Source organism: Sporothrix brasiliensis (genome assembly GCF_000820605.1).
Source record: "Sporothrix brasiliensis 5110 chromosome Unknown Cont20, whole genome shotgun sequence".
Lineage (NCBI taxonomy): Eukaryota > Fungi > Ascomycota > Sordariomycetes > Ophiostomatales > Ophiostomataceae > Sporothrix > Sporothrix brasiliensis.
The window spans coordinates 913,040-940,175 of NW_024467139.1; the positions used below are offsets into that span (position 1 = coordinate 913,040).

A 27,136-nucleotide genomic window follows, 5' to 3' on the forward strand; every position below is an offset into this window, starting at 1 on the left:
CTGGTGGGACGAGACGGTGGGAGGGGAGGGAGTCTTTTGGTTTCTTTCTCACTCCGTACTCGCATGTCTCCAACATCGTGTCTTCTGAGCTTCCTTGTCAACGTGAAGGACAAATGACCGAGAGTGAGACGACAGGCAGACACATCCATCCCATCCCCACCCCCAGCCAACCCGCCTCATGGCCCCCTCTGCGCTCCGCAGGACAGCCGGCCGCGTCGTCGTGGGCATCGTCGGTCTTGCTGTCGGTGCCAGCGTCGTGTCACGTGTCAAGCGCGCCGGCGCCCGCCTCACGGAGGATCCCGCGACGAATGCCGCGCGTGCCGTCATCGGCCCTGACGGCGTTGTCAAGACAGATGTGCTGATCGTTGGCACCGGCGGCCCGGCCCTCACGGCCGCCCTGCGCGCCAAGTCCCTCGGCCTCGACACCCTCGTCGTCGAGAAGAATGCCAAGGTCGGCGGCACCTCCTGCTTCTCCGGCTCCGGCCTCTGGATTCCCAACACCCACGTACACAACGACGCAGACGACTCCATCGAAAAGGCCTTGACCTACATGGGTGCCATCATCGGCGACGCCGGTCCGGCCTCGTCCGGCCCCCGCCGCGAGGCCTTCCTACACCAAGGCCCGGCCATGGTCAAGTGGCTCGAGAACGCTGGCTACCAGTGGCGCCGCACCCCCGTCTACCCCGACTACTTCCAGGACAAGCCCGGGTCGCAAGTCGGCGGCCGCAGCATCGAGGCCCTCATGTACGACGCTGCCCTGCTCGGCCCCTGGCGCGACAAGCTCAACATCAACCCCGTCCGCCCCCCGCTGCCGCTCTACACCGACGAGCTGTCCAAGATTGTGCGCGCCCGCTGCTCCCTGGACGGCTTCTTGACCGCCGTCAAGATCTGGGGCCTGCGCCTGTACCCGAACCAGTTTCTCGGCGCCGAGCCCGTGTGCCTGGGCGTCAGCATGATCAGCCGCCTCCTCTACATGAACGTCAAGCAGGGCACGCCCATCTGGACGTCCAGCGCCATGACCGAGCTGGTGGTCGACAAGGCGAGTGGCCGCGTGACGGGTGCCAAGGTCGAGCACGACGGCCGCACTGTGACGGTCGAGGCATCCCACGGCGTGATCCTGGCCGCCGGCGGCTTTGCCCGCAACGCCGAGATGCGCACGACCTACCAGGCGCCGCCCATCACGGCCGACTGGACGTCCGCCTGCCAGACCGACCAGGGTGACGCCATCACGGCCGCCCAAAAGATTGGTGCCGCCACGGCGCTCATGGACTCGGCCTGGTGGGGCGCCGCCATGTACGACCCCGTGTCCAAGCTGGGCATCTGGTGTCTGTACGACCGCGGCCTGCCGCACTCCATGATTGTCGACAAGCAGGGCAAGCGTTTCCTCAACGAGTCGCAAAACTACAATGCTCTCGGCACGGCCATCTGGAAGCGCCACAAGGAGGGCCCCGCGGCCATCCCGGCCTACCTGATCATGGACACCAACCACCGCAACCGCTACCTGCTCGCCGGCCGCTTCATGCCCGGCAGCGCCATCCCGCAAAAGGACCTGGACTCGGGCTTTGTCACCCAGGCCGACACCCTGCCCGACCTGGCGGCCAAGCTGGGCATTGACGCCGACGGCCTGCGGGCCACCCAGGCACGCTTCAACGGCTTTGTCGACAAGGGCGTCGACGACGACTTTGCGCGCGGCACCAGCGTCTACGACTTCTACCTGGGCGACCCGGCCTACGGCAACAAGAACCGCAACCTGGGCAAGATCGAAAAGGGTCCCTTTTACGCTGTGCGTATCTGGCCCGGCGACCTGGGCACCAAGGGCGGTGTGCTGACGGATGAGTTGGGCCGTGCCCTAAAGGAGACAAAAGACGGCCAGTATGCCGTGATCCCCGGTCTGTACGCGGCCGGCAACTCGTCCGCCAGCGTCATGGGCCGCACGTACGCCGGCGCCGGGGCGACACTGGGCCCCGGCCTGACGTTTGCGTGGATTGCCGCGACCGACTGCGCGCGGTCTGCAGGTGTTCCGGGAAGCAAGCTGACGGTGTAGGTGAGGCAATGTGCAGCGGACGGTCCACGTAGCGTCGAAGACGGATCCTCGTTTTCCAGCGAATCTGTACGCATCATGGTAATTGGCGGAATAGACGTTTAATCTGTTCATCTGTCAATCTGTTAAACTGTTAAACTGTCAAGTTTGTAAACTGTTCCATGTTATATTTTGGACCTGCTTGGTTCCGTTTCGCTGCGCGGTGACTACCCTGTCAGCGGCCCCCTGCAGGCCGTTTTCCTAGACCGCATTCTTCTCCAGGTACTCCAGCCACTGCTCGGCAGTCCACGACGACGAAATGTCGTTGTTGACCAGCCCGTCAAAGAGCACCGTCGGGCTGACGTGCACGCCCACGAGCCGGCCGGCCCTGATCACCAGCTTGAGGTCGTTGGTGACGGCGTTGCCCGTGTTGACCGAGCCGTCCGCCGCCGGCTCTGTGGCGACGGCCAGGTCCTTGTAGATGGTGCCCGCGTCGAGAGCGCCGCCCGACGACGCCGCCGCCAGCGCGGCCAGCCGCTTGTACGTGTCGTTGCGGCCCTCGCTGACCACGGCCACGTCCATGTACGCCTTCTGGTCCTTGAACAGCGCCGCGCTAAAGTCCCAGAACAGCTGCGGCTTGCCCGCGGCCACCGCGGCGCGCTGCACGGCCAGGCCGGCCTCGTGCGTCAGCGTGCTGCTCGGGTGCCACGGCTGCACCTGCTGGCGGAAGATGACCTGCACGCGGCTGCCGACGCCGCTCGACCGCGAGCGCAGGACGGGCACGACGCCCGTGTAAAAGGTGTTGAAGAGCTTGGCCGAAAAGGGGCAGACGTAGTCGAGGAAGATTTCGACGGTGTGGACGGGCGCGACAGAGGCGGCGGCGGAGAGGTCAGTAAAGACCAGGCGGTGGGCCGCAAACTTGGGAGCGAGAGCCATTGTGGTCAATGTGATTGTGTGAGGGGTGGTGGGGTGGAGCAATGTTGTGTAAGTGACGTCGACGCTGGAGTCAAAATTGAGAGTGAAGAATCTGGAGAGAGACGTGAAAGAGAGATGAGAGAGAAGACAAGAAGGAGAAAAGGGGCTGATTTGACAGCGGCACGTCGTAAACACAAATGCACGGAAGGAACGGGAGTATGACAAACTGGGGAGGTAAGAGCGATGACGTTAACGGCGACGGTGTTCTACAATGCTCCTGCCAATGTCGCAATGGCCCCATTGCTGACGGCGAACCCCGCCAAGCCATGTGTCGGTGGCTCATTCCTTGGGACACTACAAATTGCAAGGAGAGAACGTGCGCCTGCACTGCACCTTCCTCTTTACATTGTAAACGGCGCATTGTTGCCAATTTGCGAGATGGACAAAAATGTCACATAAATACAGGCTATGGAAGGAGCAACAACGGGATATAAACAGGAAAGACCACACCCCTACCCAACCGTGTTCTTGGCTACGATCCCCCGGGCAAACTCTCCAAATGTAATGTGCTGCTCGCGGTCCACGTCGTCGCCCAGGTTCGGCTGCGTGAACACGGCCAGCGTGTTGCGCGCAATGCGGCTGGTGGACCCGGAAACGGGACGTGCGCCGCGGACAAAATGCGGCACGGCCTTGAACTTGCCCGCCGTGATGCGTTCCAGCGCCTCGCCCGTCTGGAAGGCAATGCAGTCGCGCGGGATCTTGACCTGGACGATGTCGCCCGTGCGCGACGTAATGTAGAGGCCGGCGGCCGGGTCGGGCGACGCGTCGAGCTCCGCGAGGGGTTCCAGGGCGGAGGACGCCGCGTCGGGCACACGTGTGTCCACGGCAGCCTCGTCGACAAACATGGCCGACGTCAAGCCCGTCAAACAGCCATGGTCCAGATGCGTCGCACACCAGTCGTCGTCGTTGACGCCGTCTTTGTCGTTGTTGTCATTGATGCTGTCGGCTGCGGTCTGCGGGTAGTAGTGCAGCAGCCGCGCCTTGGTCGTCGTTGACGTGCTCACGACCGCCTCGAGATAGCCCGACGGGTAGTCTGGGATTGCCTGGGCGGCAAACCGATCGCAGGCGCGCGCCACGAGTACGGCCACGTCGATGATCAGCCGGCACAGATCCTCGAGGGCCGCGCGGAAGCCGGGCAGCACCGACTCGGCAGGCCACACGTTGGGGGACAGGTATTCGGGGAACGTGGCAGGCGAGAACTCGGCCGTGGGCGCAGCACAGTCGAGCGCCGCATCGACGTAGAATGCGCAGTTGGCATAGTACGAGCCCTTGAGCGTGTCGACCTTGCCGTTCTTGAGCGTCTCCTTGCCGCACGACCAGCCCGTCAGGTACTTGGCCGTCTCGTTTTCGAGTCGCGTGAGCTCATCGGCCGGCAGGTTGCCCAGGTACGATGCGTAGGAGAGCAGGCGCTGGCGCAATGCGGCGAAGGCAGCGGGCACGTCCCGGACGACAAGAATGCCGAGCGAGTCGGGGCCGAACGCCTCCTGCAGCTTGTCGAGTGGGACGGTTCCTAGCTGTGTTAGAGGGAGACACGAGTCTTTGTTTTGGTCGCATAAAACGTCTGCTCAATCTCACCCTTTTTCAGGTCCTCGAGGGACACCGTAACAGCTTTTGCGAGCGGTGCCATACTACCGTTAGGCGCGGACAAAGACTTTCAAGAGGATGTTGTCAAATTTGAGCCAAGAGGTTGGCGAAGAAGAGAATGCGAGTCTGTAACATCAAAACATCAAATCAACGATCCGGAGTCTTTCTCGGCGAAGAACCGAAAAAGCTTACCAGCGGCTGGCGCCGGCGTTTCCCCTCACCATACGATAAGATATTCTCGTACTTCTCCACAGCCATGAACTAAACCGATACAGAGGGAGTAGCCTCAAGGTTTGTCTGAAGAGCCATCCGCTTCTTTCACTAGCACCTGCCCCTTTTGCACAAGGCTGTGCACGTTTGCCCTAAGCAAGTTCTCTGAGGGCTTCACTGCTCACTGCTCAGTGCACACTTGCAGCCTTGCATTGCCACCGTATGTATGGCGTTCTCGACAGCCTTTGGTCCAGCTGTCGTCTCCCATTATGTCCTTCGTATATCGCACTTCTATATCGTTGTTCGTGTATTCATATCCAAGTAAATGCACCCAAAAATGGCAGTCCTTTTTGTACGCTCTGCGCATTCCCCCAAACAATTAACAATCAGCTTTGTAGAGTGATTTCTTTGCTGTTCCCTTTGTTGTCACGCGACAGTTTCTCCTCCATGTACGGTACATCCCCGCCGTCGACTGCGCCCGTCTCGATGTCGTGGCTGGCCGTGTATGTCGGCGGAGCTCGTCCAAAGAGAGCCGCCACATGGACCAGGTGCCTCGTGTGGTCATCCACTTTTTTCACGATGACGTCGGCGGCCGCCGTGCTCCAGAGCTTAGCCAGGTCTGCAAACGATGCCGACGCATCTCGCTTCTCCTCCCATGTGCGGACGAACATGGGCAGGATCTGGTGCGACGCAACATGCGTCATGCCTGTGATGGACAGGAGCGAGGAATAAAACCAAAACGTCTTGGACGCCCAGCTCTCCTCCATCACCGCACTCAGAGTCGTGCCACCGAGCGCCGTCTCCAAAGCTGCCGTGTCGGCCAGCCGTTCTTCCTCCGCAAACACCTCGGCAAAGGCTGCTCGTGCCTCGTTGTATGCGGCGTATTCGTCGGTCGCAGGATTCGAGATGCGGTCCACCGAGGACCATGTAAGCCAGGACGGCACGCGTGGCATGTCGGCGGGCGCCGAGAACATCCACTCGAGGTCGTACATGCCCGTCACGTTCCAGTTCTCGTCCACCATAAAGTTGGACGCGTTGGCGTCGGACATGTAAAGTACAAACGGCCCGTTTCGCCAGCGACTGGTCCCCCCGACAAAATGGTGTGTGACCGCTCGCAAAAAGGCCATGATGCCCATCTGGTATGTGGCATCTGCTGCCTCGACAGCTGCATTGGGCGCTGCTAGGAATTTCTGTTCTTGAAACGTCTGCAGGTCGCTCACGTACTCGTTGACATTCGTATATGTCGTGTCCACGCTCATGGTGCGCGGTGCACGTGCGTTTTCGAGAACAAACATGTCCGCTGTCACGGGCCGGTTATCAAGCGATATCGTGCCGTCGTCGTTGAACCGGAACGCGCCGATGCGCGGCTGCGGAACTCGTGCCAAGGCCAGAATGATGCGAGACACGCCCCGGAACAGATTGCGCATCTTTGCCGGCTGCGCCAGCATCTGGATGGGCTCTGGCAAGTACTCGACGCCGTCCTCCACAATCCTGGTGTCTCGCGCCATCAACGACAGCTCCTGTCCAAAAGAGGCACCAAAGTGCTCCAAGATCATGTAACCAGAGTCAACAGGGCACTCGTCCTGTGGCACCGAGATCGCGACATAGTTTGACAGAAGAGGCCACCGCATCCAGGATGCAAACCACTGTCGAATGCACAGCAGCGCGCGGCGGGCAAACCATAGTCGGCTGCAATGTGTATACTTTATTTGTCCCCTGTCAGTACACGTGCTGCCACCAACACAGAACTCCACCGCCGCATCGTTGCACTTACATGTGTCCCGTCGGGAAAGCCGAGGCCAAAGAGATGCGGGATCCGAATTTGAGAGCAGTTCTTTTGCATCCACACGTACGTCGCCGTCTCGCAGCGCATCTTCTCGAGGATTGAGCCCGGGTAGACGGCCTCGGCGCACCGTGGCGGCATTGGCAAGCGCAGCATCACGCGGCGCAGGCTGTCCGGCACCTCGGGCGGCATGTCGCCTTGTGGCGACGGTGTGTGGGCGGCATCGGCCGCGGCTTTTGTGTCAAACACCAGCATGGGGATGGCCACATTGAATGCGCCCTGGCGCCACATGTTCAAGTGGCTCATCTTGACACGGGCCGCATGGACGCCCAAGTGCCGCGCCACCAGCCGCTCTAAAGCCGGCCGGTGCCGTGACACACGAAACCAGAACGCCATCGACTCCATAAACTGCTGCCGCTCGTGTGGGATGTCGGCCTCGCTCTGCATGGCATCGTCGTAGCCAATCAGCTTGTCCGGCCCGAAGCCGATGCAGACCTCGTCATCCGTCTCAAAGGCCTGCCGCAGCTGGGCTGCCGTCTGCTCGTCCATCATCACGTCCGTGTCCTCTGCCTTTTTATTTGTCCTTTTAATTTCTGTATTCCATGTCCATTGGTCTCGGCCCTTTTCTTCGTCTGATTCGCTAAGGTACCAACCACTGCAGCAAGCAAGGGCCCGGATGGCCGTGCGCCCCTGTGCCCGTGCCCAAATGCCGTATCGATCGTCGTGTGTTGCGTCTGTGTTGTGTCGAGCCGTCGTCGGCCGCGGTCGGAGGAGATCGAACCGAAGAAAAACAAAAACAAAACAAAACCAGAAAAAAGGGGGCCGTCGTACGATTGCGCAAATTACCAACAAGGCAGCAGCAATACACAGCGCGCAGCTGGCGTCGCGATGATTAGAAACTACGACCGAGTCTGACCTCCGGGCGAGTCGTCTCCGTCAGGCAGGCGCAAGGGCGCAAGGCAGCGAAATTAGGTGTGGTGAGAAGCTTGCCCGCAAACGCACCTTCCACAACACCGATGTCCTGTTGCATTCAGCGTGAGGCTGGCGACATGTGGCATCGCTGCATCACTGACGAGCACCAGTGGGCCGCAAGTCCTACGCACCTTCCCCGGAGAGGCAAGGGCGCGGCTGCCCTGAAAGGGGAAATAAGAGGGAATGGGGCAAGCGCGAGGGCGGTGTGACAGCGAGCCTGGCCATTGGGGAAAGAGCAACCGATTGAACAAAATCCACCGCTGGAAACGGCAAGGGGCAGCAACGATAGGACACGACAACAGGGAAGGTTGGACCCTCAACAATATTTTTTCTGGTGGGGCACACCTTCCCACCACAGCTACGGCTCGCACTCAGTGCAGCGCCGGGTCCGCCTTCCCTTGATAAGTAATTAAGTACGCCGGTCCGGCGAGCTGCTCCTTCCTCGCGACTGCCTCCTATTCATTATCTCGACTTCTTTCCCATTCACGACTTTTGCCTCCTTTTTGAACCTCTGCATTCTCTCGATATCTTTTGTCTCACAGTCCCTCCAACCCACACATTACAATGTCTACCGTTCCCCCCGTCTACATCGTGGCTGCGGCCAGAACCCCTGTCGGCTCGTTCCTTGGGTACGCTGCCCCTCCTTGCTTCGCTGTGTTTTGCCGCCTCGCCGCCATTTCGAGCCATTGGCGTTTTTTGTGATCTTCAGACTGACTGACTTTCACCTACAGCTCTCTGTCCAGCCTCTCGGCCGTCCAGCTGGGTGCCCACGCCATCAAGTGTGCGTTTTCCTCGTGCCCTGCTGCTGTCTTGCCCGCCTTGGCCTTGCCCCGACCCCTATCCGCCAGCCCCACTGACACTGAATAGCTGCCGTCGAGCGTGTTCCGGAGATCAAGCCCGAAGATGTCGAGGAGGTCTTCTTCGGCAACGTCCTGTCTGCCAAGTAAGTGCGACGACCACTCGTGCTGCGCTCTCAGCGCAAGCTGGCCCGCAGTTGGCTAACCGTGTCCCCCCCTCCAGCCTCGGCCAGGCCCCTGCCCGCCAGTGCGCCATCGGCGCCGGCCTCTCCAACAAGACCGTCTGCACGGGCGTCAACAAGGTCTGCGCCTCTGGTCTGAAGGCCGTCATCCTCGGCGCCCAGACCATCATCACCGGCAACGCCTCCATCGTCGTGGCTGGCGGCACCGAGTCCATGTCCAACACCCCCCACTACCTGCCCACGCTGCGCACCGGCTCCAAGTACGGCAACACCCAGCTGATTGACGGCGTCCTCAACGACGGTCTCACCGACGCCTACAGCAAAGAGCACATGGGCATGCAGGCCGAGCTGTGCAGTGCGACCCACGACATCCCCCGCGAGGCCCAGGACGCCTATGCCATTAGCACCTACCAGCGCGCCCAGGCCGCCACCGAGGCCGGCCTCTTCACAGAGATCGCCCCGATCGAGGTCCCGGGTCCCCGTGGCAAGCCTGCCACCCGCGTCGACCGCGACGACGAGGTCAAGAACCTCAACGTGGAGAAGCTCAAGACCGTCCGCCCGGCCTTCAAGCCGCAGGGCGGCACGGTGACGGCCGCCAACGCGGCCCCCATCAACGACGGCGCGGCCGCTGTTGTCCTCGTGTCCGAGGCCAAGCTCAAGGAGCTGGGCCTCAAGCCGCTGGCCAAGATCCGCGGCTGGGGCGACGCCGCCCACGAGCCCGAGAAGTTCACCACGGCCCCCGCCCTGGCCATCCCCAAGGCCCTGGCGCACGCCGGCCTGAGCGCCGACGACGTCGACCTGTACGAGATCAACGAGGCCTTCTCGGTCGTGGCCCTGGCCAACATCAAGCTGCTCGGCCTCGACGCCGACAAGGTCAACGTCTTTGGCGGCTCCGTCGCCATTGGCCACCCGCTGGGCTGCTCCGGCGCCCGCATTCTGACGACGCTGACGACGGTGCTCAAGGAGAAGAAGGCCAAGATCGGCGTGGCCGGCATCTGCAACGGCGGTGGCGGCGCCTCGGCGCTTGTCATTGAGAACCTGCAGTGAGTGGTTTCCCTTGTTCTACAGTGTGGGGAGAAACTATACAAAAGATTTTGGCAGGTACCCCAAGAAGGACCAAAGCATCGGGACAAGCAAACTCCTGCCCGGGGGTTGAAAGAGGAGGAGCATCATACTTTCCCCTACGCTATGGCGTGCCAGGAAAAACGAGACATGATGGCGTTCGACAGATGTCTGGAAAGCAAAGGAAGTGGCGAGGGAGGGGGACAGCAAAAAGCATGTAATGGAAGGAGAAGAGATTCCGTGACGGAATGGTGTTTGTTATTTTGTGCCTACTTCCTCTTTCTTTGTTTTTTTTTTTTTTTTTTTTTTTTTTTTTTTTTTTTTCTTAAAAATGTGTGACGTATCTAAAAGCAATGGCATATTATAGATCGCAACCATCGGCACGGACGGAGCTGAAACCGAACCTGTGATACATACCTGCGAGTATATACGAAATAAAAGAACATCACAAAGTATGTAAACCATAATGGCCGTAAATGTAAAGCTGAATTTGTGATATATTTTGATTGTACTTCGTGCAGCCCTACAAACAGGGGTAAGACATGTTGAAAAGGCATTCCATTGCCAGATCAGTCTTAAAGAGAGAGTAGATCATAGAGAACAATAAATGAAAAGAAGCAAACGCAAACATAGCATGCAAAGTAAGATACGAGAGGAGCGAAAGGTCAGACATCAAGACCAGACAGGAACAATTACCAGGGCGGATACTAAAAGGGAAGCAGAGCGGCAAAAAAGTCAGAGAATAAGAACAAGGAAAGAAATGAAATGAGAATCAGAGAACAAGAAACGTCAGACGCAAGCAATCGAAAAAAGAACAAGATACGAAATAGAAAAGAAAACCTAAAACGAGAAAAGACGATAAAAGAACAAAAGCAAACAAAAGCCAAGAGTATCCCCTCCATTTGGTCCCAGCACTCCTCCGTTTCGCCCTGTTGAAACACAAAATAATCAGGAGTATCAGATCTTAATCGTATTCGCCTTTTCCCTTCACCGTTTCCTACTCGGCTGTGTCCATTGGCGCAACACCGTCGGCGGCCTCGGCCTTGGTCTTGTCGGCGGCGGTCGCCGACGACGCAGCACCCGCCGCAGCGGGCAACGACGAAGCACCGTTGGACGAGGACGCGCCGGCGCCGGCGCCGGCACCGGCAGCGGCTGGCGCGACCGAGTCGCCGTTGGGCAGCGCGCCCTCGGACACCCACCGCAAGAACTTGTCGGTCTGGCTGCGGACCTCCTCCTGCGTCTTGTTCTTCATCCACGCGTTGTTAATGACAAACTTTTCGCGGAAGCGCTGCTCGCGGTACTGCTGGCGCCGGCGTGCCTGGTCCTCCTTGTGCTTGAGGCGCTGGCGGCGCTGCTCGGCACGGCGAGCAGCCTGGGCAGCCAGCTTCTTCTGTTGGGCCTTGCCGTCCGAGTCGGCGCCCACATCAGCGCCGGCGCCGTCGGCAATTCCATCGGCAGTCCCGTCGGCGCTGGTTTTGTTGTTGGACGACGTGCCCTTGCCGCCCTCGTCGTCGGCGCCGTCGGCATCCTTCTTGGCAGCCTTCTTGGCCGTCTTCTTGTCCTTGCCAGCCTCGTCGGCGTCGCCCTCGGCCTCGGCCTCGTCGGCCTGTGCGTCCGTACCGGCCGCGGTGGCCGCGGCGGCGCCAGCGGCGGAGGCGGCCGCGGCATCGCCGTCCTGGTCGTCGTCCTCGAGCTCCTCCTCCGCTTCGTGGTCGTGGTTGTAGATGAAAAACTCGCTCGAGTTCTTCTCGTAGACAAGCGTGAACGAGTTCAGGCAGACCCGCATAACAAGGCCCTCGTGAAAGGCAACGGCCTTGCGGCCGTCGCCATTGTCCGATTCGTTCTCGTTGGCCGACGGCAGGTTGCGCGAGAGCACCGACTTGCGCAGGCGTGATCGATCAACGCCTTCGGTCGGCTCGATGCGCATGTACGTCGAGATGTAGTACTGCCAGCGGTCCTGCAGGGCCATGGTGTCGGCGTTGAAAGTCGGCTCGTCGCGCTGCAGCCAGCGCACGGCAGCCTCGTTCTTGGCCGGGTACCAGGTGATTTGGAACATCTCGCCGTCCTTGATGCACTTCTCGGCGAAACGGCGCGCGCTAATCTCCATCTCGTAGCTCGTCTCGTCCTGCTGGCGGCTCGTGAGGAACTGCTGCACGAGGTCGGGCGTCTTCTCGCGCGAGTCGGAGCCGCTGCACACAAGCGCCTGCCGGCACAGCGTCTTGAGCAGGTCCTGGATCGTGTACAGCGTCCATCCCTTGTTGAGGTAGTAGTGGCGCAGCACGTCAAAGTAGCGGCTCTCCTCAATCTCGCCCGTCAAAAAGTCTTCGATCAGCTCGACCGTCTGCGGCCAGAACTGCTCGGGGTTCTTGGCGTCAAAGAAGGCCAAGGGCTCCTGCATCATGCCGAGCGCCCGGCCGGGCTTCTCGGCGTTCTCGCGGGCGAGCTCCTGCAGCACGCTCTCGCGGCTCTCCTTGACGCCCTTGAGCCGCTTGTACAGCGTGTGGAAGACGCTGAAGAAGACAAAGATGGTCTGGTTGCTGAAGAAGTTGTACCACTGGCGCTTGAACAGGCCGTCCGCCTTAAGGTCGCTGTCCGCCGTCAGCGGGTTCTCGCCGGTCACAACGGTAGGCTTCGGCACCGTCGGGAGCCAGTGGTCGCTGGCCAGCTCCAGGGCCGATGTGCGCTCGTCCGCCGCTGCCGCTGGCGCCGCCGCTGGCGCATCCGGCATCTCCTCCTCGTTGGCCGAGTTGACGTCGGGGGTTGTCTCCTTGGACACGGAGCCGGCTGTGTCCTCCTTTTGGTGGCGCGCGGCCGAGCCCGACTTGGAGCTGCCGTTGCGGCCGGGGTCCAGCACACCGCGCAGGAGATCTGACTTCTTGGCCGAGCGGCGCGTGCGGCCGTTGGTCAGCTCGGTGGGTGTCGCGTCGTCGCCCTCCTCATCGCCCGATTCGCGGTCAATGTCGCTGAGCCGCTGCAGGACAAGATCCTCGGGCAGGTCAAAGAACTGCGGGACGAACGTCTCGAAGAAGTCGGTGATGCGCTCCTTCTCGGCGGCGCCGTGCTGCCCGCTGTTGAGGACGTACAGGATCATAAAGCGCAGCAGATCCAGCAGCACGTCGCGGTCCGAAAAGTCCCAGAGGTAATGGTGCACGCCGGCCTTGCCGCTGCCCGACGCGACGGCGCGGCGCTGCTCCTCGTGCTTCGTCTTGATCAGGTCCACGAGGTGCTTGGCCGACAGGTTGCGCTTGTCGGCCGACTTGACCTGGATGCCCATGTGGTCGAGGCTCTTGAGATGCATGGCCTCCGTCTGGGCCATCCAGACCTTCTCCCACTCGCGCTGGGAGAAGCGCCACTCCTCGTCCTTTTGCTTGAGACGGGCCATGATGACGGGGACCGCAGCAAACGGATGGGCAAACATGTCGTTGGCCACGTCGGCGCCCTTGTCGACGCCATAGACCTTCTTGAGAACACGCTTGTAGATGGACGTGCTCTGGCCGCCCAGGCCGGGGGGCATGCGGAAGCTCTCGCGCTCGGCGGGGGCCAGGGTCAGCATTTGCTGGGCCAGGGGCTCGAGCAGCTGGATGAACTTTTGGTTGGCCTCAATGTAGAAATCGTAGTCGTGACGCTCCTCCTCGATGCGGTGCAGGCCCTCCTCGTAGCCGTTCTTGCGGTGGGCGACAAAGCCAGAGTCCTCCGAGGCCCAGGTAGGGTGAGAGGCCCACTCGTCGTTGAGGACCGAGTTGCAGAGCTCGTCGCGGCCGCTGCAGCGCTTGAGGCGCTCGCGGCGGGGCAGAAGGCGGTAGCTGGGGCCGAAGCCCCGGCAGTTGCTGAGAGAGACTTTGCCCGAGGGCGGCGCGGGCTGGTTGTCGACGACCTCGTCCTCGCCGGTGTAGCCAACAAAGGTCTTGAACCAGTTGAAGAGCTCGGCGTTGCCGCCAATAAAGGAGTGGCTCTTGGTCACGAGGACGTTGAGCTCAATGAGGCCCAGGCGGTACAGGTTAATGAGCTTGAGGAACTCGTTCATGGTGGTCCTGTTGGGCAGGAACTTCTTGACGCGCTCAAAGAAGTGGAGGCCGTCCTGGGTGTCCTGGATGTAGCCAACACGCGGGAGCGGGCCCGGCATGGTGGGCGTCAGAGTGGGCTCCACAAGAGGCGCGACGTCGAGAGCGCCCTTATGCGCAAGCTTAGCGCGCTTGTTGGCGGCCACGGGGGCCAGGCCGCGAACGGCCGATGTGGAGGCCGATGTGAGCTCGGCGGGCGGAGGCACAGGAGCGGGCGCCTGCTTGTCCTGGCGGGGGCGTTTCTTGTTCTCCTTGGTGGTGCTGGAGGGCGGCGCGAAGTTGCCGACGGGAGGCATCTTGGGCCCGTCGCGCGCGGTCTGGCTGGGCGGCGTCGTTTGAGCGGCCAGGACAGCCGCGGCGGCGGCAGGAACGTCCTCGCTGGGACGGCCACCAGCCGGTCTGGCGTGGGCAGCGGACTCCGGGAGGAACTGCTTAAAGTCCTCAAGCAGATCGGGAGCGCCGCTAAACAGGGTGGTAACCTGTGCATAGACCTCTTGGATCGGCTTCTGCTCGCGCTGATATGTCTGCAGGATTTCGAGGAACTGCTTGTAGATTTCGGGTTTGTCCTGGAATCGGTTCTGGAGACAAGGGGAGGCAACGTCAGCAACCGGTGAACGAGTAGGCGGGTAGGCGGGTGAGCAAATTGGTAGGTGGTGGGTACAAAAGTAATGGAAATGAAAGCACAATTTGCATGCAAACAGAAGTGGGGGTGAAAATCAAGTCGTTTGACAAAACAACTCTCGAGTCAAGCAAAAGTGAAAAAGGTACACATACCTTGATCTTGTTCACGTATGAGATGGCATGGTTAAACTCGACAGGGCCGCGCTTCTCGCCGCTTGCTTGCTGAGACGCGGCGCCGTTCGCAGCAGCGCCGGACGGTGCGGGCGTGTGCGTGCTCCTCGGCACAGGCGGCTGCACAGCAGCCTGGCCGGGGCCACCGGGGCCACCGGGGCCACCAGGACCGCCCTGGGGCCCACGCGGTCCGTCGTATATGGCCGATCCGGCGCCGCCGTGGCCGTAGGGGCCAGGTCCTTGGGGAGGGACGTTCTGGCCCGGCCCGCCGTACTGGCCCTCAGGTCCCTCTACGCTGTGCTGGACGTGCTGGGACGGCGGCGCCTGTTGCTGGGGCTGCTGGGGCCAGGAGCGGGGCCCAAGGAACATGTTGCCTTGGCCAGGCGGGGCGTGGGGCCCGTCCTGGGCCAGGTTGCGGCCGGCCCCGATCGAGTGGATGGTCGAGCCGGACGGGGTCGTGACGCGGATGCTGTTGGGGTTGTTCTCGAGGCCGCACTCGATGCGGTAGCCCGGAGGGAGGAACGTGTTGAACCCCTGGATGAGGTTGGGATGGCCAGCGAACAGGTCGGACACGCGGTTGATGACGCCCGGAGTATCGATGCTAGGGAGAGACAATTGTTAGCCGGGATGCACGGTCGTCAGCCAGAAAAGAAGGCAGCAAGGCGGAGAAGGACGCACGTCTGGCTCTTGAAGTCCTTCATGATATCCAAGAATCGGTTGTAGACGTCCGGCTGCTCGTGGAACTGCACCTTGACCTGGTCGAGGTAGCTCAACGCGTCCTATGGAATAGACTCGAGTTAGAAAACATCGCGCAACAAAGGGAAAGAGACAAAAGCACAAAGTTCGCAGCAACGAAACACGTAAACGCACATTGAGAATCGGCTGCTGGCCTTGAGACACGCCTCCCGAGGGCTGCTGCTGGGCGCTCTGCGGGCCGCCTTGCGGTCCAGGAGGACCAGCTGGCGGCGGTCCGACATGGCCAGGGCCCATGCCACCGGCGCCGTACGATGGAGGAGGCGGCGGTCCGCCCCGGCCGTCGGGCGGAAGAGGGCCTCCAAACCCAGGCGGAGGTCCCCCGGAGGGGCCCATCGCGCTGTTTTGCGGAGCGGGTCCGGCGTTGTAGTACATGGACTGCTGTTGCTGTTGCTGCTGCTGCTGCTGCTGCTGCTGCTGTTCCTGTAGAGAAGATGGGTGTGGCCGGTTCGGATCACCACCAGCGCCGTGCATGGGCGGCGGCGGGCCGCCATAGCCCGACGGCGGAGGAGGAGGTCCGCCGTGCGGCTGTTGCTGCTGCTGGGGCGGAGGAGGTGCAGCGCCGGCCCCGGCGCCATGGTTGGCCAAAAGCCCGTTGGGGCTGTGGATGGCACCCGAGATGCGCGACGCCACAGGCTGGTGGATGGGGATGGAGCCGGCCGAGCTGTGGTGCGGCTGCTGGCCTTGGGGCTGGCCCTGCTGCTGCTGTGAGGGCGGCGGCGGTTGGGGCGGGTACGGCTCACGCTGCAGTTCGCGCGGATCGCGTTCGCGGTCACGATGCGCCATGGTGTCTGGGAGCGGCTGTGTGTGGGGGGGTATGTGATGTTGTTGGGCAGCTAAAGGGAGCTTGCGTCGCGGATGGTTGAGCTCTGGCTCGTGCTCGCGATCTCGGTCAAATGGTAGGTAGGCGTGTTGGTCATAACTCGCCGACGCAGAAAACTGGCGTGGAGAGATACATTTAGGGACGTCGAAGAACACGATGGGCCGCAACTGGATCGAAAACGGTTAGCAGCGAGCGAGAAAACGATGCGAAACGTGGCAAAGACAAAAGCTGTGACGAGGGTCGAGAGCTCCCTTTTTGCTGCGGAGGCCATTCCTCCGGAGAAGGGCCACACCGGGGAGGGACCTCAGACAGCAACGTACCTGGAAATCAATTGTGCCTCGTCAGCAGACCGTCGCCCGTCAAGACTGGCACCCGGGTCTCGACTGGTCAGCGTCCCACGAAGCTCGTCAACAAAAGTCGCACGAGGCGATCAGTCGAGGCCACAGGGGAGACGCGGCGCAGCAAGCGACAAGCGGGCGACGCAGCGGGCGATGCGACGACCGAAACGGCAAAAGGGAAATCGATACTTCAAAATGCAAAAAGAATCGAGCTCGTGGCAAGGCTGGTCGGCATACAATCGTCGCTCGCAGATGCAAGAGGCGCGTGAAGGGGGGGGAAACAAAAAGGGAGGAAATGAAGCCAGAAAGGGCAGCGAGTTTTGCGCGAGCGAGGCCGAAACAGCCCCCAGCTTCGCACCTTCCCCCAAAGCCTGGCGTCACGGCACAAAAGGAGAGGGCTGGATTTTCTGCCGGCCCGACGACGATAAGCGATAAGAAAACAGACTAGGGGAAGGGGCGCGTTATCTGTCCGTTGACGGCGACAGTGCCCCAGTTTTAGTCACGTGGTGATACTGGTACACATGCACGTGATTTTCTGTTTACATGGTGGACTACGGTACTGAAGACCGTACAGAAGTATCTAGCCTCGCTGTTGAGGCCTCTCTAATTTGCCAGTTGGCATCTAGTTCCTATTCATTGTGAGTGTGATGACCAAGGCTACAGAACGATGATGCGTATGGAGTACGTATGAGACTCGATTATAACTGTGTCAAGGCCCAAGGATACAAGGATATATATTAAATCTATCATTCTGGACGGGGTGTGAACAGGGCCATTTGGTGTTGTGACAACGTAGCCGTTCAATTCAAACCAGCAAGATAAGCACGAACCAAGGTTATTCAAATAACAGAAAGCGCAAAAGACAGATTCATTTTGTGTAATCGTATTCCTCGTAGGTGAGCATCGGTTTTTGTCCTCCTTCATAGGTGACAAGGCAGTCACGAGCCCAACCGTAATGACAACGCCATAGGAACAAATGAGACTCGCCAGCAAGACATAGCAAACCAAACCCAACGGAGCCAAAGGGAAAAAGCAAAAGGAAGCCGTAAGCCACAAGCCGCCGGAAGACACGCAAGGTAGGTATAAAGGAACGTCCATCTCGTCATAACACGCACTGCCCCGTCACATCGGCGGCAGCGTCAAATCCTCGGGCGACTACGACGAATAATTGCGCACGCCCTTGATGATCCACTAGATGTAGGTTAGAATGAAACGCCTCGAGATAGCAACACGGGGGAAGACGACGTACCACCTGGCCATTGGCAACCGTGCTGGCGACACTCGCGACTTCAATGTTGCCAGGTTGAATCTGAGCTGTTAGTACGAGAACAAACCAGAAAGTACAGTACATCCCAACCTTTTCAGGTCAGACTCACCACTTTCGTGCCGTCAGAGCGCGTCTCCCACCACACCTCGCCCGCGCCCGCCATGGCGCTGGCCTTTTGCTTCTCCGGCCACGGGCTCACGGGCACAATATGCGCCTCCACAAACCGCCGCAGGTTCTGCTGGGCACGCTCCTGGCCGTCGCTGCCCTCATAGGCGTCGGCGCCCAGCGTGTGGTAGTCCTGCGGGTCTTCCCAGGGCTTGCGCGGCAGGGCCTCAATGGCCGAGTTGAGCGGCGCCAGCACCGTCGAGTTCTGCGTCGCGTCGTCGAAGCGGTTTGTGATGGGTGCAAAGTCGCGCGTGAAGCCGGCAAAGACATTGATGCTGCGGTCGCGGCCAATGACATCAGACAGGATGACCGTGCCGGTGTCGGACGGCGGGCCCGTCGTGTCGGAGCCGTCGCCCGGCTGCACCGGGATCGCCGGACCGGCCGGGGGCGGAGGAGGAAGAGGCATGACGAGGGGGTTTTGCGGTGCTTCGCCGTCGGCGACAGCGTCGAGAACAATGCGAGGAGGTTGTGGCTGTTGCTGCACGACAAGCTGTGCGACGGAGACGAGACTCAGCGATGCGATGATGGGCACGTGTGCCAATCTCATGGTTGCGATTTGACAGCAGGGAGAGGGGAGAAGAACAGAGACAATGCGAGAGACAGATAGTGCGAGATGCCCAACAAAGGCTCAAGCGGCTACGAGGCGATCGTAGTAAGGCAGTAAGGCTACCGGCAACAGACAGGGCAGGAGCTGTAGTGTGGACCCAATGATGTCAAAGACAGCAAGAGCGCATGGTCTGACAATGAGAGCGATACTGGCAGTGGTCACCTGCCTGAGACAATGACGCACATGGACCTGTCAGAGAGTGGGGATCCGCCGCCTTGTAAACGAAGGCAATACATATCACGTGACCGTTCCAGCGCGGCACGTGCCATTAACAAATGCCGGCTTTTGCAGCAATCCACAGCCTCACTTGCAGCGACTCTGCCAGCATGTCGTTTAGGTATGCCTCGGTGACTCTCATAGGTGCATTATCTCAACCTACAATGTCAGATACAGAGTCGTAGCGTCGACCCCCAAACGGTCCACCAAGACGCCACAAACGCCGTAAACGGACAGTAGTCTCCGATCCTCCTCCGTGCTGTTCTTGTTCCCGGCCGATACAGAAACAGAAAAAAGTACGAACTACATATTACAGATTGGCCATCGGGAGGAATCCACCGCCAACAGGCATTTCCAGCTCCGTGGACTGAGTGGGCCGACACCGGGCGAAAGACAAAAGGTTGCAAACCAACGAGGTCCACCTAGAGTATCAGGGGTAGACATGCCCGATCGGGAAGACGTAGGAGTGTTTCCACCCGGTATTACCAGAGCGAAAGGCGTGCCGTCGCCATAGCGAGAGAAGCACGCTGTACTCCGTGCGTGAAGTGAGCTGACCGAAGACGCTGGCGGAGAAACACCATTTTGGGCTCGCGTCAGGTGACCTTTCCACTTGAGGCTTCAGTCAAATGACAGACAGACAAACCGGACCGACGTCGCCGACAAAAGATCCTCGGAAATATGGAGGATGGACGGTCATTTTTATTGTTTACGGAATCACTTATTTTACGTGGCAGCGTTGGACCCGGGTCGATTGGCGATTTCCCTAGTGCGCATGTTGCTCAAGTGGTAGCTGTTGTTTGGGAGTTGAAGTTGCTATTTGCGGAGACCCCGGACTTCACAATGACATGTGAAAACACCCGCACATCGGGAAAATTGCTACATTGAGACTCCCTCGTGACAGCACCTAAAGTTCCCAAAGGCCAAGGTGAGAACAAGAGCGATGGACAGACAGGTGGAAGGGACAGGAATATATGTTTTTACAGTAAGGTGCGCACATGCATTGTGGACCCAATGTATTCCGTACAAAAAAGAGAAAGGCGACAGCAGAGGAACGATATATATCCCAGGAACGTGCGTAGCACAAGGGGCAGATGAAATAGATAGGGCAGGACGATGGTTGTCCTGACGCGCCTTCTGATAGATTTCGTCGTCCGTCAAAGGAAAGCATATTCTCTCTGGTTGGTCTTTCTGGCTGGTCTTTCTGACTGGTCTTTCTGGCTGGCCGATTCGTAAGCCTGCCCTTTCCTCCTCAGTACGACAGAGATTACTGCGTACAATGCATCGCTACGATGCTATGGGTCTGCGAATATGAGCGGCATCTTTTGAGGCTGTTTGTTGCTCGGTTGTCCATCTAATGCGACACTTTATTTATATCGTTCTCCGTCCATCGCCTTCGGGCCCCAGCACGATAGCTCCTGCCGTTTGGCCGACATATGAGGTTGGTTCCTGAAAATCGATGCCGGCTGGTCGCTCCTTCCCTGGGCCTGGCCACTTTTGCGCTTCGTTCTAACGACTCGGAGACCAGGGGAAGTGGGCTCTATGCAGAAGCACAACTGGAGCGGGCCTCGGCACAAGCTACTGCGCGCTTTGCAGACACGAGTACACTGGGGCGCGACTCGTGTGGGCAGGCGCTCGGCCTCAGCTACAGCGACCGCGAGACACATGCATTGGGATGTTGCCCAGGCAGGCCGGCGTCCCAAAGTTGGGCAGGAGTAGGAACAAGAATTAGATAAATACAGGAAGGAACGAGCGTGCTAGAAACGAGGAAAGAGAGATGTTCAATGATTTTTTCTTATTTTTTTGGTTAAAAAAATCGAGCTGGAAACGACCACAGTGAAAAAGGAAAGCGCAAAGAATGCTGGACCGAGACAAGAAGGAGCGGCCCTGGCATGCAGCTAGGAGCAAAACCGCTTGCAGCAGAGTGTGGTTGCCGGGTTGGGCAATTCTGCGACGAATCTTACAGCGAATACCAGCTCCGAGACAGTGGGATTTGTAGCGACTTCCTCATCACTGAGAGTAAAACACGTCCCCTAAGCCCCCCTCATTATGTTCCTTCACCTCAGATAGTCTGACATATTGATGGGGATTACTGAGGCAGAAACCGATGAACTGACGACTCGCTCGTGGCAACAATGACCGCCCTGTGGCCTGCAGTGATTGCAGGTGACGTGATAAAGTCAGACGGCCAGGTTGACCTCGGCATTCTGGAGCTCCACTCCTCTCTGCTGTGCACTTTTCAGTGGCACGAATCAGCGTGTCAGCAGTTCGGCTTAGCTCGCCAGGTAATCTTAAGACTAAGTTCTACTGGAGAAACCACGTCTCCAGTGGTCCCTACAGGCTCCGAAGCGAAAACCGCCCCATCGCACCTGCCCCGTAACCCCAGTGCCGAACTCCAAACTCCAATTCCATTGCCCCATAATTCCAGAGCGACGAAGAGGCAAGCACAAGCCAAAAACAGCAAGGGCAGCCCCACTGCCGTAGTGAAGAAGCTACGCATGACGGCGTGTTACAAGGGCAGCCACGGAGGGAAGCAACGAGGCAGGCGCATGCCGCTGCTCCTGCTCCGCCTGGAGTAGCCAAGGCACTCGACAGATCCGCGGCCAAACCACGACCATTCTTGCTGCTGCTCTTAGTTCTCCAGACTATTTTCTTTCGTTTCTACTTTTCTACCTTGTGGTCCGTTTGTCCTGGTGTCCGCTCTGGTACCCTTTTTCTACCGTCCTGTCCGTATTTCTTCCGACTCTCGACCCTCTTCCGACTCTTTCTTTTTCCTTCTTTCTTCTCCCCATTCGTCTCCAACTCTTCCCTCTTTTCTCTCCTCCTCCCTTCCACACATCTCTCATCGTCACCACCTTCTTTGCCACTGTTCTCGTTGGCATTCTCCTGAGCTTCTTTTCTCGTCGTTTTCCTTTCCATCCTCGTTTACACACAATCCATCGCAATGGCTCCCAGAGTGATTGTTGTTGGTGGCGGCTGTACGTATTATCGGACCCTCTTTCACATGTGATTCCCAGCCCGCATCGCATCGCGAGTTGCCGCTCGCCAGGCAGCATCAGCTGCGCACAACGCATCAGCACGCGATTTTCTTTTGCACAGCATGGATTGCTAACCGTTCGTCTAGTGTCTGGCCTGAGCGCTGCTCACACCATCTACCTCGCCGGCGGCAACGTCGTTGTCCTCGACAAGCAGAGTACGTGAAGACCATTCGTCTGGATTCGTCTGGATTCGTCTGGATTCGTCTTTTTTTTTGGTTGGTCCACGTAAACTAACACCTCGACTCCAGGCTTCTTCGGTGGCAACTCGACCAAGGCCACCTCCGGCATCAACGGCGCCCTGACGCGCACACAGGTCGAGCTCAACATCCAGGACAGCGTCAAGCAGTTCTACAATGACACGCTCAAGTCGGCGCGCGACAAGGCCCGGCCGGATCTGATCCGCGTCCTGACCTACAACTCGGCCTCGTCCATCGAGTGGCTGCAGGATGTCTTCGGCCTCGACCTGACCCTGGTGTCCCGCCTCGGTGGCCACTCGCAGCCGCGCACCCACCGCGGCCACGACGCCAAGTTCCCCGGCATGGCCATCACCTACGCCCTGATGCAGCGCCTGGAGGAGCTGGCCGAGCAGGAGCCCGAGCGCGTGCAGATCATCAAGAAGGCGCGCGTCACCGGCCTCGTCAAGGACGGCAACCTCGTCCACGGCGTCACCTACGAGGCCAACGGCGAGACCAGCTCGCTCGAGGGCCCCGTCGTCCTGGCCACCGGCGGCTACGCCGCCGACTTCACCAACTCCTCGCTGCTCAAGAAGTACCGCCCCGACACCTACGACCTGTCGACCACCAACGGCGCGCACGCCACGGGCGACGGCCAGAAGATTGTCATGTCGATTGGCGGCAACGGCATCGACCTCGACAAGGTCCAGGTCCACCCCACGGGCCTGGTCGACCCCAAGGACCCCAAGGCCAAGACCAAGTTCCTGGCTGCCGAGGCCCTGCGTGGCGAGGGCGGTCTGCTGCTCAACGCCGACGGCGACCGCTTCTGCGACGAGCTGGGCCACCGCGACTACGTCTCCGGCATGATGTGGAAGGAGAAGGACAAGGGCAAGTTCCCCATCCGCCTCATCCTCAACTCCAAGGCGTCCAACGTGCTGGACTTCCACACGCGCCACTACTCGGGCCGCGGCCTGATGAAAAAGATGACGGGCAAGGAGCTGGCCAAGGACATTGGCTGCTCGCCCGAGCACCTGCAGAAGACGTTCCAGACGTACAACCGCATCGCCGACGGCAAGGAGAAGGACCCCTGGGGCAAGAAGTTCTTCCACAACCTGCCCGTCGACATCAACGACGACTTCCACGTCGCTCTGATGGAGCCCGTGCTGCACTTCACCATGGGTGGCATTGAGATCAACGACAAGGCCCAGGTCCTCAACCAGGACAAGCAGCCCTTTGAGGGCCTGTACGCCTGTGGTGAGCTGGCCGGTGGCGTGCACGGCGCCAACCGCCTGGGCGGCTCGTCGCTGCTGGGCTGCGTCGTCTACGGCCGCGTGGCGGGCGACACCGCCAGCAACTACCTGTTCCAGAAGGCGCTCAAGTCGACCGGTGCCGGCTCGGCGGCCCAGCGCCTGGGCCAGATCTCGCTGCACATCGACCCCTCGCAGCCGGGCAAGGTCTCGGTCGAGTGGGGCAACGGCCAGGCCTCGTCGGTGTCGGCCAAGAAGGGCAGCGGCGACGACGGCGAGGGCGGCTCCGGCAGCAGCGGCGCGGCCGGCGGCGGCTCGGGCGCCAGCGCGTCGGGCGCGGCTGCCTCGTCGGGCGCCAAGGCTGCCTTCGCCATCCCCGAGAAGGAGTACACCATGGAGGAGATTGCCAAGCACAACACCAAGGAGGACCTGTGGGTTGTTGTCAAGGGTGTTGTCATGGACCTGACCAACTGGCTGGACGAGCACCCGGGCGGCCCCCAGGCCATCATGAACTTCATGGGCCGCGATGCCACCGAGGAGTTTGAGATGCTGCACGACGACGAGGTCATCCCCAAGTACGCCCCGAGCCAGGTCATTGGCCGGGTAAAGGGTGTCAAGCCTACTCTGGAGTTCTAGAGGAGCGAGCGGCAAGACCAAACGAAACCTACAAAACTATTCTACAAAGAGAGGCTCACCCAGAGTTGGATATGATTTGAGTTTTTGCCCCCCGGCCCCCATTTGGCCTGTATTTCTTCTCTTTTTTCGCATTTTTGCATCTCTTTTGTCCTACTACTCTATATTGTAAACTGTTTTGATCCTGATCCTTTTGTGTCTTCTTTTCTCTCTTCTCGCCCACTTTGGGCTTTGTACAAAAGAAAGTACGGCAAATTGTTAGGCTACAAAAGAAAAATTCCCCCCAAGTCCTGCCCATCGTCATCTCTTGCAAATCGTGAATATGCAAAACCCCCCCGTCTGCGATACAATGTGTCCACTGCCCGTCGAAACAAATGAACGGCAAATTGCAACATCGCTGTACGTTGCACGCTGCCGCCCTACACATATGTTCACCTTGTCGTGGCATGTGAAAGTCCCAGCGTAGCCGATCATGTGAAAGTCGCCTCCCATCGCTAGGGGACCCACTTCTCCGCCATCTGACCCCAAATGCGTCCAGCACCGGCCAACCAGAGCCCAACCCTGGCACTTGATGCGTCTCAGCACTTCCAACCTTTATGCGTTTCCTGGCTCCTCCCGTGTCGTCCGCGCCGGCCTCTATTTTCTAGCTGAGAATTGGTAATTACGACATGCCTCTGTCGGACCGTGCATATCGTCACCACGCCTTCCGTCTGGATTTTCTAAGCGTCCCTAATTTCTCGTGGCCGCTGCCGGACCTCATGATCCTCTGCTCCTCCATCATCGAACGAAACACCGTCTCCATGTCCGTTTGCGTCTGCCCGTGTCCGTCGGAAACGCGTGCTTCCGCCATGCCCAACCCCCCATCCGTTCCTTGCGAATGTCGATACATCTGTTGTCCCGTCGTCACCCCGGAGCACAATGTTTTGGATGCATAAAAGAAAGGGCTTGCTGATTTGCTTTGCTGTTCTTCCATTTCTTCTACCGCCCCGGGACCCGCATTGTGTCCAGACTCGCTCGTGGACAGCGTCTGCATCACTGCTTGCCTGGTTGGCTTCCCTGCTATCGACAGTCGTTTTCTCGGTGGTTTTTGCCAGTCGTCGGCTTGGTCGACGGCGACCACAGTGTGCGTATGAGCTTTCGCCTCGACATTGAGCGGCGTCGTGATACCGTAGAGGCGTAGGCTATTTCGACCGTGTCGTGGGTGGCTGTCGCCCGGTCAAAGTCACATTTTGTAGTGTAGGTCGTCGTTGCATTGCGAATGGACAAGTTGAGCTCTGTCGTCGACTGCAGACTGCAATCCATCACATCGACAACAGACAGGAGATGGAGAGGTCGTGCAATCTGCGCAGTGCTGAATCAGATGTACTAAAGGTCAGGAGCATGACGGCGCCAGTATCTCACCCGTCGTCTCGCCCGACGGTATGAACGTCAGTCCCAACAGTCGTCGGGTCAAGAGATACGATGGCCACATAATTATGTGCACTACCAGACAGGTTTTTGAGAGTTCCCCCCGGTATCCTGTCCGTGTCATGGCATTTCACACTAGCCGATAAGCAGGGCCCGTGATGTTTGGTCCTGTAGGCTTAGATTATATGTCCAATATCCATCCATGCCGTGGCGGGTTTGACCGCTGTGTCTCGACATTTCGTCGCCAGAGACAGATGGTCTACTAATGCGGTATGCAGCATCATACCACCGTCTTCTGTCCGCTGTCTTTTGAAATTCTGGTGGAAAGAAGACGGTAGTATGATATGTATACGGTCACTGGATTGACTTTCAAATGGCCGACTTATGTTGACGGTCACAAGATTGACTCTCAGATGGCCGACTTGAAAGTGGTGCTGATGGAGAATCCATGTTTCTTTGGCCGTTCAATAAACTATGGAGAGATACCTACGCTTCACCCGTTTTAGTTTTTCGGTTTTTCCATGTGCATGCTACAATTCTCAATTTCAGAAGGTGCAACGGTAAGCGAGGCTGGCTCTTTCCTCTTCAGATGGCAGACGTCACGGCTGCATCCGGGCCACCGCAACAGGAAGGAGCAAATCGAATAGCCATTTCCAGAAAGACAGCCCAATCTGTTTTTTATTAGGACCGAAATGCACGGCAAAGCCTACATATGCTGCAGGGATGGAGACATACGAAGTCTGCTTTGGCGCTTTGCCATCTAAGTCCACGACTATCGACGCCCGGCATGGTCTCCTACAGCCTGGCACACGCCCTGGGAGTTGGGAGGCTGCCAGAAGGGGTATAACTATGAGAGTCACGGACAATGCGAGGCCTTGTGGGCGACGTGCACCGGGGACAGCGACCTCTGATGCGGACTGGGAGGTTGGCCCAAGCTCCATAGCCGACGTTGCCGGGCCCGGACTGACAGACCTATAAATTCCGCGTCGCCGCAATCAGAGTGGCCGGTCGATTCTTCCCGAGATGTTGATCGAGCAGGCCGAGACGACCGACGAGGTACACGCCGAATAGAAGACAACTACAAAGCAAAACAAGGACGTCTAGGTCACTAGCATACTGCTTGCTTTACTTCCTTGTTGAACCCTACGTGACAGTCGCCAACAACGGCTCACATGTTACGTTACCGTGCGGTCGTGCAAGATGCAGATCCGTGACGGTCACAGAGATCTCGTCGTTCGGCTCTGTAGCTTGGTTACCAGCCTTTTGAGGTCTGCCTCCCCCATGGAGCCGTATCACCACTCTTGCACCCCCGAAAATGCGGTTGGCTGGGCCGTAGGTCGGGTCTCTACAGGCCATCCACGGTGACGAAAGGGCACCCATACGCAAGCACAAGCACATATTGAGGTGTACAGATGTATGAAGCACAAGAACAGAAGACGGCATCAAGCAAAACACAGTAGGATGCTGCACCGGAAGCACTACGCTCTTACTCCGAGGGAGCACGGCATTGTGGTGCATGTACCCATGGCCAGGCAGGGACAGTGATACGATACCAGACGAATGGCAGGACAAAGACAAATATGAAGACAAAATGGAAGTGTGGTGACCAGGCTGACGAGTTGTTGCAAAGACTGGGAGTCCGCTGAACACGGCCAAGGATCACTCCAGAAGGCCATGGACAGGCGGTACGACGACTCGGGGAGCGGAGAGATCGTCACTCTTCTTCTTCCTTTATTCACCAACGCCCATCCAGAATAGCTGAAATCTGTCGATTTCTTTTGTTTGGGAGTCCCAACTTGCATCGTTTCGCTTTCAACTCGGCGACGTACATCGATGTGGCCAGACGGAGCCGTTCTCCAGTGATCTTGACTCCATGATGGAGTACTCGGTTTTCTCGGTTTTTGTTTAGTTTTACACTCCCATCTACAAGGAAAGGTTCTCATGTTTTCTTCCTCTCCCATCATTACGGTAATTCTCGGTGGTGTTTGTTCCCTGAATGGCGAGAAGACGGGCAGGATGAAGGTCGAGGAGTCC

General features: G+C 59.0%; 8 protein-coding genes across 8 annotated transcripts; 3 read left to right on the top strand and 5 right to left on the bottom strand.

Annotated features, from left to right (window-relative positions):
• Nucleotides 1-178: 178 nt before the first annotated feature.
• Nucleotides 179-2,044, top strand: SPBR_08971 (3-ketosteroid dehydrogenase; the record flags this gene model as incomplete). The annotated part of the gene is made up of 1 exon (XM_040767097.1): nucleotides 179-2,044. One exon carries the CDS (start codon nucleotides 179-181, stop codon nucleotides 2,042-2,044), a length of 1,866 nt encoding a protein of 621 aa, XP_040616243.1.
• Nucleotides 2,045-2,281: 237 nt separating this feature from the next.
• Nucleotides 2,282-2,956, bottom strand: SPBR_09006 (uncharacterized protein; the record flags this gene model as incomplete). The annotated part of the gene is made up of 1 exon (XM_040767132.1): nucleotides 2,282-2,956. One exon carries the CDS (start codon nucleotides 2,954-2,956, stop codon nucleotides 2,282-2,284), a length of 675 nt encoding a protein of 224 aa, XP_040616244.1.
• A 491-nt stretch (nucleotides 2,957-3,447) lies between these two features.
• On the bottom strand, nucleotides 3,448-4,622 carry SPBR_07434 (uncharacterized protein; the record flags this gene model as incomplete). The annotated part of the gene is made up of 2 exons (XM_040765688.1): nucleotides 3,448-4,505; nucleotides 4,529-4,622. 2 exons carry the CDS (start codon nucleotides 4,620-4,622, stop codon nucleotides 3,448-3,450), a joined length of 1,152 nt encoding a protein of 383 aa, XP_040616245.1.
• Nucleotides 4,623-5,175: 553 nt separating this feature from the next.
• On the bottom strand, nucleotides 5,176-7,124 carry SPBR_06900 (uncharacterized protein; the record flags this gene model as incomplete). The annotated part of the gene is made up of 2 exons (XM_040765156.1): nucleotides 5,176-6,435; nucleotides 6,564-7,124. The coding sequence occupies 2 exons, from the start codon at nucleotides 7,122-7,124 to the stop codon at nucleotides 5,176-5,178; spliced, it is 1,821 nt and encodes a 606-aa protein (XP_040616246.1).
• Nucleotides 7,125-8,108: 984 nt separating this feature from the next.
• SPBR_07203 (acetyl-CoA C-acetyltransferase) lies at nucleotides 8,109-9,570 on the top strand (the record flags this gene model as incomplete). The annotated part of the gene is made up of 4 exons (XM_040765457.1): nucleotides 8,109-8,173; nucleotides 8,276-8,325; nucleotides 8,412-8,487; nucleotides 8,565-9,570. 4 exons carry the CDS (start codon nucleotides 8,109-8,111, stop codon nucleotides 9,568-9,570), a joined length of 1,197 nt encoding a protein of 398 aa, XP_040616247.1.
• A 1,012-nt stretch (nucleotides 9,571-10,582) lies between these two features.
• SPBR_06327 (paired amphipathic helix protein Sin3a) lies at nucleotides 10,583-15,977 on the bottom strand (the record flags this gene model as incomplete). The annotated part of the gene is made up of 4 exons (XM_040764584.1): nucleotides 10,583-14,224; nucleotides 14,421-15,039; nucleotides 15,117-15,217; nucleotides 15,309-15,977. The coding sequence occupies 4 exons, from the start codon at nucleotides 15,975-15,977 to the stop codon at nucleotides 10,583-10,585; spliced, it is 5,031 nt and encodes a 1,676-aa protein (XP_040616248.1).
• Nucleotides 15,978-17,507: 1,530 nt separating this feature from the next.
• On the bottom strand, nucleotides 17,508-18,331 carry SPBR_07743 (FAS1 domain-containing protein; the record flags this gene model as incomplete). Its single annotated transcript, XM_040765997.1, has 3 exons — nucleotides 17,508-17,543; nucleotides 17,602-17,661; nucleotides 17,729-18,331. 3 exons carry the CDS (start codon nucleotides 18,329-18,331, stop codon nucleotides 17,508-17,510), a joined length of 699 nt encoding a protein of 232 aa, XP_040616249.1.
• Nucleotides 18,332-21,548: 3,217 nt separating this feature from the next.
• SPBR_06794 (uncharacterized protein) lies at nucleotides 21,549-23,698 on the top strand (the record flags this gene model as incomplete). The annotated part of the gene is made up of 3 exons (XM_040765050.1): nucleotides 21,549-21,582; nucleotides 21,729-21,797; nucleotides 21,891-23,698. 3 exons carry the CDS (start codon nucleotides 21,549-21,551, stop codon nucleotides 23,696-23,698), a joined length of 1,911 nt encoding a protein of 636 aa, XP_040616250.1.
• Between the last annotated feature and the right edge of the window lie 3,438 nt (nucleotides 23,699-27,136).